The following is an 8,426-nucleotide window of genomic DNA, read 5'->3' on the forward strand; positions in this document are numbered from 1 at the left end:
TGCTCTGTCTCCCCTCTGCTGGGTGTCTTTGTTCCTGATCACTCTGGGTGATGGGGGAAAAGATTAAGGTCACTCTCGATAATTAAGAAAGAAAAGTAAATGTCAACAAGCTCACTATTTCTGATCCTTTGTCCTGACCAAGTGATTACACACAGAGGCACCCTTATACTCTTCAGCTGTTTTGTCCCTCCCGCTAGGAACCCAGGCAGGGCTGTTTGTGGACCCCGTTTGACAGGTGGGGAATGTGAGGTCAGAAAGGAAAGTGCTTGGCCTAGGGCTTTGGGTGAATCAGGGCCAGAGACGAGGCTGCAAGCAGCTTCTCCTGTATCCCAGTCTGCGCCTCACCCGGGAACCAAGAGGCCCTGCTGAACTCAGGCCTCAGGCACATCCCAGACAGAGGCTAGAGAGCAGGGCGCTGGGTCCCCTCATCCCACCTCATGAGGCCTTCACAGTCCATCATCTGGATCCCCTGGGCCACCAGGCAGAAACTCTCCCAGAGGGACTGAACTGGGATGGAAGTGAGGCCATCAGAGGGCCTTTCCTCCTAGCTGGGCCTGCTGCATACCACGAACTTCTCGTAGGCCCCTGTCTTGTGTCTCCTGCCTGAAGGTGGCCGGGCCTGTCACCTGCCACCTGGGGCTCCCAAGTCTCCCAACCCCAGGACTGAGGGACTGGGCCTCGGTCTCCCTATAGTTTTCGGGACAACCAGCTCAAGGACTGGGAGGTGCTGAACATCGTGAAGGTACTGCCTTGCCTGCCGCGGCTCCAGAAGCTTGAGTAAGCTGTCTTTCCACCACCCCTGCCTGAGTGACCTCCCCCTCCTCCCTTGGAGAGCAAAGACAGTCTGGGCTGGATGGGATGGGGGATTCACTCCTGACACCTTTGCCACAATCATGCAGCCTGAGCCTCAGCAACGTCTCCGTGTCAACCCTCCTCTCCTTGACGAACGTGGCGGTCACGTGCCCCACCGTCAGGATGCTGCAGGTCAGGTGAGCAGGAGGGGTGGGATCCTGGCCTTCAGGGTCTTGAGAAAAGGGGAGGAGAAAGGGGGGATGGGAAAAGGAGGAGGCCACGGGTCTGTAAGACCTACGTGTGCATGCGTGAGTCTGTTTTACTCACATCAGTATCTCCAGAGCCTAGCTCAGGCCTGGCACCTCGTACTCAATAAATAGTGAGTGAGTGGAAAGATAAATGGATAGACGCATGGATGGGTGGTTGAGGGAACGAATCAACAAATCTAGGAACAACAGGCAGAGCGGAAGGAATCCGGAGTCCCGTGTCGCTCTCCGTGGTGCTGAACTAGCCAGTTTGGGTCACGGGGTAGATGGAGTGTCATGCCTCTTAATCCCAACACTGTGGCTCCTATAAAAACTCTCAGCATTCCTAACTTTTATCATTTTTCTAGCAAAAATTGTTTTCCTGACTTTTTTAAAACACTCAGGATTCGTCTAGCAGCGACATAGTCACAATTTTACATGTTTGATATTGAGCACTTTTGCCAGTTCTGTTGTTTCTCTGTCGATTACAAAATCAGCTTTCTCTGGATGTTTGGGGCAGCACAGGGTGCACAGGTAGGGCTGGTGTACTGGTTTCACGGCTCAGTGTCTGCCCCTGCAGGAAGGCGGACCTCATCTTCCTTCTCTCCCCACCCACAGAGACGGCTACAGAGCTACACGGGTAAGAAGCTAGGGATGGGGTGGGTTGGGGCTCATTCTGAGAAGCAATCTGGGCTTAGGTAGTTGTGGGGAAAAGTGGCAAAAAGAGCTTAGGAAGAGCTGGAATGCGGGGATTTTCCTTGCTACTTCTCCCCTGGGAAATGACTTAGTTCTCAGAGTTGGCCAAGGGCTTAGCTTCCTCTAGTGTCTCTGGACCACATCCAGCTCCTGTGATCAGCGGGTATCATCAGAAGTCTCAGAGTGAATCAGACCCTTATATATGGAGGACATGAAGATATGGTGAGACTGGAGATACTATGCAGGGAAAACTCTTCCAATTAGAAAAGGAGGAAGGCAAGTATGGTACCAACATCTTAGACTTGCTCTGAGAATTAAATGAATTAACACATTTAAAGTGCCTAGAGCACTGCTGGCATCCAGTTGCCATACAAGCGCTCGCTGTTCCGGCTGTGCATGGATTCCAGCTTGGCCAGTCCTTACTGGGCAGAAATAAAGAACTTTCTGTGTTTCCCTCACACCCCTCCCTGTGAGACTCAGAGACACATGAAGTTGTATGTCCTCATGCAAGTCCTCTCCCTGCTCTGAGCCTCAATTTCCTCACCCATGCAGGGATCTGGGAGGACCAATGTCTTCTTACCCTCTGACTGCATAGAGCTATGATGTCCAGTGCGGTAGCTACTAGCCCATGTGGCCATTTAAGTTTATATTAATTAAAATGAAATAAAATGAACATTTCAGTTCATCAGCCACTTTAGCCACATTTCAAGTGCTTAATGGCCACAGGTGGCTAGTGGCTCCCATAGTGGATGGAACAAATAGAAAACGTTTCCATCATCGCAGAGAGTTCTTTTGGACAGCACTGACCTAGAAGTCTATGAAAATCCGTGATGTTCCAGCATCCCTGCAGACCCCAGTCCTCCCCTGGCCCAGTCGGAGAGAACACTTGGCGGTGCCTTGGCTTCCCACAGCCTGCACCCACATGCAGTCCATGCTCCTGGCCTTCTGAATCACAGGTGGTACATCTACAAATGGAGACTATGGCATCTTAGACAATAGCAGCTTCTTTTCACTAAGCTTGCACTTTGCTAAGCTTGCCTGTGCTGGGCGCTTGACCATACATCGTCTCGTTCAGTCCTTCGATCACTCTATGTGTTGGATGTTGTCACCCCACTTTAGAAAAGAGAAAACTGGGGCTCACACGGGTGAAGTGACTTACCCAAGGCCATACAGCTATATATGGCAGAGCCAGAATTTGAATAAAGGTCCCAATTGACCTTAAACCTTTTTCCCCCCCCCCGCTGCCTTGCTGAATAGCACCTTTAGTACCTTCAGGCAACCATCTTTGTTATTCGTTCACTGTGGGTCATGCTATAGGGTCTTCAGTTCCTAGAAACCAAGGGAAGAGGTTTGGTCCCTCAGGCCCTGGACTCCTGAGCCCAGGCCAGTGTTGGATTTGTTCTTGCCAGAGACCCAGACCTACGGGGAAATGCCAACCAGAGGAAAGAGGCTCAGAGGAGAAGCCTGGCACTCAGGTACCTCAGTGGGATGGGATCCATTGCTTTGAGGAGAGGGATATGATATGGGGGGAGGGTCCCTTGCCAGAGGAGGCATGGCAGGGGCAGGGAGGATAAGGGGAAAAGCAGATGTGGAGCGGGGAAAGGACCTGAGTAACCCATCCCGGCCTGAACAAGGAGCACTTGTCATAACAACAATAATAGCTGTAATTTAATGGGCCCTTGCTTTGTGCTTGGCACTGTAGGATTTTATATCCATTACCTCATTGTGATTCTTTTGAAAACCCTGCAAAGTACACATTATTAGTCCCATTTGATAGAGGAGAAAACTGAGTCTCAGATAGGTTAGGTGCCTTATCCCAGGTCACCCAGCTACTGAAAAACAACGCCAAGATTAGACCCGGGTCTGCTGGCCTCCTGGCTGCTCCAGCCCCTTCCTGGTAGCCGCACTCACAGCTACAGGAGGCGTAGCCTAGCTTCTTACCTTGAGTCTCTCGGCCCTACCCCCGCCGCAGGCTCCAGACGTGTCAGCTCGGGGTCCATGATGTGGAAGTACTCATAGCCCAGCTCCGGGAAGGTCCACACCTGGATGAAGTGGAGTGAGTGTCATGGGCAACGCTGGGACAGGAGACAGAAAGGGAGGGCAGGGCAGCGTAGGCAAGGCCTCAGCTTTGGGTGGACGGTGTGGGGAAGGGCATGCTGCTTCATTAAGAATTTGGGGGAATCAGATCATCCTAACAGCTACCATTATTTAGCACCCATCCTGTCCCAGGTGCTTTTACATACATCCTCTCATTTAATCCTTATATCTCTATGATGTACCTACTGTTACTATGTGCACTTTATAGTGGAGGAAATTAAGCCACGGAATGGTAAATTTGCTCAAGGTCACAAGGCTAGGAAGAGTCTAGGCCAGGGTTCAGGCTCAGACAGTCTGGCTCCTGGCCTCATCCTCACTGAGATCTGCGAAGCAGAAACCTCATCACACGTAGTCTTGTCTTCCAGACCACAGCCCTCAGGGTCCCCTCACCCTGTCTTCCTCCCAGAGTAGCATGAGATGACCTTCTCTTTTTGGGCTGGAGAAATTCCCATGATGCCCAGCTCCTGAGCAGAGCCTTTGAGAGTGGGGTTTGGGGATTGGTGGAGGTCCTGTCGTGTCACCGGGAAGGGACCCCTGCCACGATCATGCCAGGAAATCAAATGGGCATGAAGGTGGGGTGATGGAATGCCATCATGTATTTAGAGTGGCCCCACCTTAGGGCAAGATGGACGGGGTGAGGGCTGCCTTGATGACCAAAGCTTGAGCCTTGACCTTGTCCCATTGGGAGAACCAAGACAGGATTAGAAGGTGGTTTTCACCCAACTCACATACTTCCACCCACCTCGCCACCACCAGGCCTGTCCCTCCCCCAGTTTTCTCACCTGCAGGCGTGCCCCATCACCCACCTGGTTACACAGACCAGACACCTCTCAGCTCCCTTGCCCTCCTCCTATAGCCAGTGCCTCCTGAGTCGACCTACCCCCTATATAGTTCTCAAAACCGTTCTCTTGGGGACTTCCCTGGCAGTCCAGTGGTTAAGACTCTGTGCTTCCACTGGAGGGGGCATGGGTTCGATCCGTGGTCAGGGAACTAAGACCCCGCCTGGTCTGGGACTAAGATCCTACCTGCCGTGCAGCTCTGCAAAAAAAAAAAAAAAAAAAAAAAAGTTCTCTTTTCTCCATCCTCTTCATCCACCTCCCTAGTCCAGACCACTCTCATCTTTCACGTGGATACCTCCTCACTAGGCTTCCGTCCTGGCCACCTCCACCTGGCAGTGAACTGCCTTTTACTGCCTGCCCCCTTCCCAGTGCTCAGGATAAGCCCAAATCCTAAAAGCCTGTGTGATCCAGAACCGTGTGCCCAACCCCACAAGCCCCATCTGACCCCACCCTCCCACTCCATCTTTAATGCAGACATACCGGCTCTTTTTCAAGTCCTCTAATGTGCTATGCCATGGGATCTTTGACTGTGCTGTTCCTACTGCCAGGAACACCCTTCCCCCATCTCTCTCCCACCGCTTACCTATTGAGCTCCTAGTTTTTCTAGCAAGTAGCTCAAACATCAGGCAAGCCTTTCCTGGTCCCCAGACTAGATCAGATTTCCCTATAAGCGTGGAGCTCGTCACAAGAAGTGATTATGTAGGTTGCAGCATAACGAAACAGTTGAGGAGGGGACCTTGAAGTCAGGCTGCCGGAGTTCAAATCCCAGGCCCAACTTTGAGCAAGTGTTTTAACCATCGGTTAACTCATCAGTAAAATGAGGATAATAATAGTGCCTACTTCGTAGGGTTGTTATGAGGATTAAATATCCGATAATTGTAAAAGCATCTAGGACAGTGCCAGGCATGTGGTACGCAATCTTTCCATGTTCATTATAATTGAGTCTCATTTGTTGGAGGGATGCTTTGACCGTGTGAATGCTGAGGGTCGAGGGGTAGCACAGGGCATCAGACCCCTCTGTCTCAGCCTCTCAGGGAACCGGCTGGAAGATGAAGGCTGTCAACTGATGGCGGAGGCTTCAGCCCAGCTGCACATCGCCAGGAAGCTGGAGTGAGTCGCCCACCCCACTGTCGACTACCAGGGAGGGCCCAGGAGAGCCCCAGCTGGTCCCTGCCACCCCTGGACCCCGTGCCCACAGTCACCAGAAAGAGTGCCGCTCCACCGACCAGCTCTCCTTTTTCTCCCACCTCCAGCGTAGTTGGAGGGGTTCAGCCATGCCTTGCCTTTGCCTCTGGCATGAGCCCCTTTGTTCCAGTTATAAAAATCCCTTGAACATGTAGAACGTGTTCACTGTCCATAAGTAGCTTGTATTGCAGTTTGTCCTGACAACAGCCCCGGCGTGGGGTGGGGCAGCGCTAGGGTACTGGGTGGATGGGTGCTGGGCTGTTGGAGTGGGAAGTGGTACGGTGGGATATGGTTTTGGGGTGAAGGGGTGGGTCTGTGTGGTGGTGGAATGAGAAGAAAGGGTAGTAGGCTATTGGGCGTGCTGTGGTGTTGCACGGTGTGGGCTAGGGGTGCCATCTGGGGGGTCGGGATGTGTTGGGGTCTTAGCGTCAAGTGGGAGTGGGAGTGGGGGAGTGTTGAGGTTAGGGTATCAGTGGTTTGGAGTCTTGGCTTTGCATTTAGACCCTGGCTCTGTCACTCAGTAGCTTTGTGACCCTGGGTAGGTAACTTCATATCTCTTGGCCTCAGGTTCCCCATTGGTAAAATGGGATTAAAATGGTGGTTATTTTTCAGACCAGAAAACTGAGGGTCAGAGAAGCAAAAACAGTGAGTCAGCTTTTACTGCTCCAGCTGGAGAACTTTATTCTCTGTGTGGGGCGAGAGGTCATATGCTTCATGGCTCACCCTTTAAGACGCCCTGGTTAAGGACCCAGGACATCCCACGAGCGACAGACAGCCAGTTGCTGAGCCAGGAGGAGGCGGCTGGAGCTGTGTGGGGCCGGGGACCCCAGCCGCCTGCTAATGGCCGTCTCCCCCCTCCTCTCCGCAGCCTCAGCAGCAATGGGCTTTCTCTGGCCGGGGTGTGCCGTGTGCTGAGGGCAGTGAGCACGTGCCGGACCCTGGCAGAGTTACACGTCAGGTAGGGACTCCAAGTGGACCACCATCACCCCACCCTCACCCCTAGCGTGGAGCTCTTGGGCTCTCCTGTCATTCTCTCTAAGTCCTGGGAATTCTTTCTGGCCGCAGGCCTTTGACACCTGTAGAAGATGCTGCTATTGCCCCGCCCAGACCCCCTTTACAGCTGGGCGCCCGTTCCCAGCTGCTGTGGGTGTTGGCTGTGCACAGCTTATACCTCCTCCAGAGAAATGCCCTGGGCCGATAAGAGCCAGTGATGCCTGGGAGGTTACACACCCCCTTATCCTCCCAGCCGGGAGTGGCCAACGACAGAGGCAGAGGTATAACCCTCCGGCCCCCTTACCTCCGGTGGGACAAACTTTTAGTGCTATTGACGTTACCATCCAAGCTCACTCTGCTCGCCGCACGACAGGCCAGTGAATCGGAGACGAGGGGTTGAGGCAGACCGAGAAGATGGCAGACTCGTGTCTCCGAGAAACCATCTTATCGGGGGTTTGGATGCCAGTTTCTTTTATAGAACAGAGAGGGGGAGGAGATGAGGAAGTAAAAGGGCCATACGTTTTGCAGATATGCCCTGGAACGGCCAGCCTCGGGGAGGGGATGTGTTAATTTCTTCTTTCTTGCAGCCAGCCACAGGTGGGCGGGGTCAGGATGCTTCCCTGAACAAAGGCACTTTGGTTTAACATTCAGGCAGAGGGGCGGGGTTCTCCAAGGCAGGCCATTATGTACAGACAGTATCCTTTTAGCGAACAAAAGCAACGGGAAGCAAAGGTTAAAGGAAAAGAAACAGATCCAACAGGTAGTCACATTTGGCTCTTCTGTGTTGCATTCCTGCTCCCTGTGGGATCAGGCTGAGGACCTGCCCTGTTCTGCCTCCCTTGGTCCCTTACTGGTTTCTCCTGAGATCAGACCCTCAGTACATCATGTGCACAGTGACCAAGTGACTCTGCTTCTAAGGGAACCCGACCTCAGACAGGGCCCAACCTTATTTCTGTAAGTCTCCGCATTCAGTCTGGGCAGCTGAGGACAGATGCTAATTAATGTCAACACAGTCCCCACCCATAGGGGCTCTCCTGCTTTAAACACCCCTTAAAGGAGGAAAGGGAGACCAGATTCACCCACGAGGTGGTACTAGGGGCCTTGGTTCACTGTATATAATGATTCAGTAAAGGCCCCTAGGGCATTCCAAATGACACTCCATTCACTTTTAGGAATTTATAATGAAGAAATCACCGTGACTGTGCAAACACTTTGACCTGCAGGGATGTTCACCTCAGTATTGATTATCATAGGAAAAAAATGAAAATAACTTAAATCTTTAACAGTAAGATATTAGTGATACTAGTTAAGTAAACTAAGTTGCCTCCAGAGAGAAGAACTGATGGAACCATGATATAGCTGCAGCTTTAGTGTGGAGGGATGACTCTGGCATATTAAGTAAACATAACAATTTTAATTCAGGGCTTCCCTGGTGGCGCAGTGGTTGAGCATCCGCCTGCCGATGCAGGGGACGCGGGTTCGCGCCCCGGTCCGGGAAGATCCCACATGCCGCGGAGCGGCTGGGCCCGTGAGCCATGGCCGCTGAGCCTGCGCGTCCGGAGCCTGTGCTCCGCAACGG

General features: G+C 52.5%; 1 protein-coding gene across 24 annotated transcripts in view; it reads left to right on the forward strand.

The window, feature by feature from the left end:
• NLRC5 (NLR family CARD domain containing 5) overlaps positions 1 to 8,426 on the forward strand; it is a 128,258-nt gene that overhangs the window by 78,326 nt on the left and 41,506 nt on the right. For 22 of the 24 annotated variants that reach the window (XM_055079054.1, XM_055079058.1, XM_055079057.1 and 19 more), the window contains 7 exons: positions 694 to 777; positions 900 to 989; positions 1,618 to 1,677; positions 3,143 to 3,208; positions 3,706 to 3,789; positions 5,696 to 5,779; positions 6,723 to 6,812. In XM_055079054.1, coding sequence (XP_054935029.1) covers positions 694 to 777; positions 900 to 989; positions 1,618 to 1,677; positions 3,143 to 3,208; positions 3,706 to 3,789; positions 5,696 to 5,779; positions 6,723 to 6,812 — 558 coding nt within the window. The remainder of the gene's footprint in view (positions 1 to 693; positions 778 to 899; positions 990 to 1,617; positions 1,678 to 3,142; positions 3,209 to 3,705; positions 3,790 to 5,695; positions 5,780 to 6,722; positions 6,813 to 8,426) is intronic. The other 2 variants (XM_055079071.1, XM_055079068.1) reach the window with 2 other exon arrangements.

The sequence above is a fragment of the Physeter macrocephalus genome, chromosome 17 (genome assembly GCF_002837175.3).
Source record: "Physeter macrocephalus isolate SW-GA chromosome 17, ASM283717v5, whole genome shotgun sequence".
NCBI classification, from domain to species: domain Eukaryota; kingdom Metazoa; phylum Chordata; class Mammalia; order Artiodactyla; family Physeteridae; genus Physeter; species Physeter macrocephalus.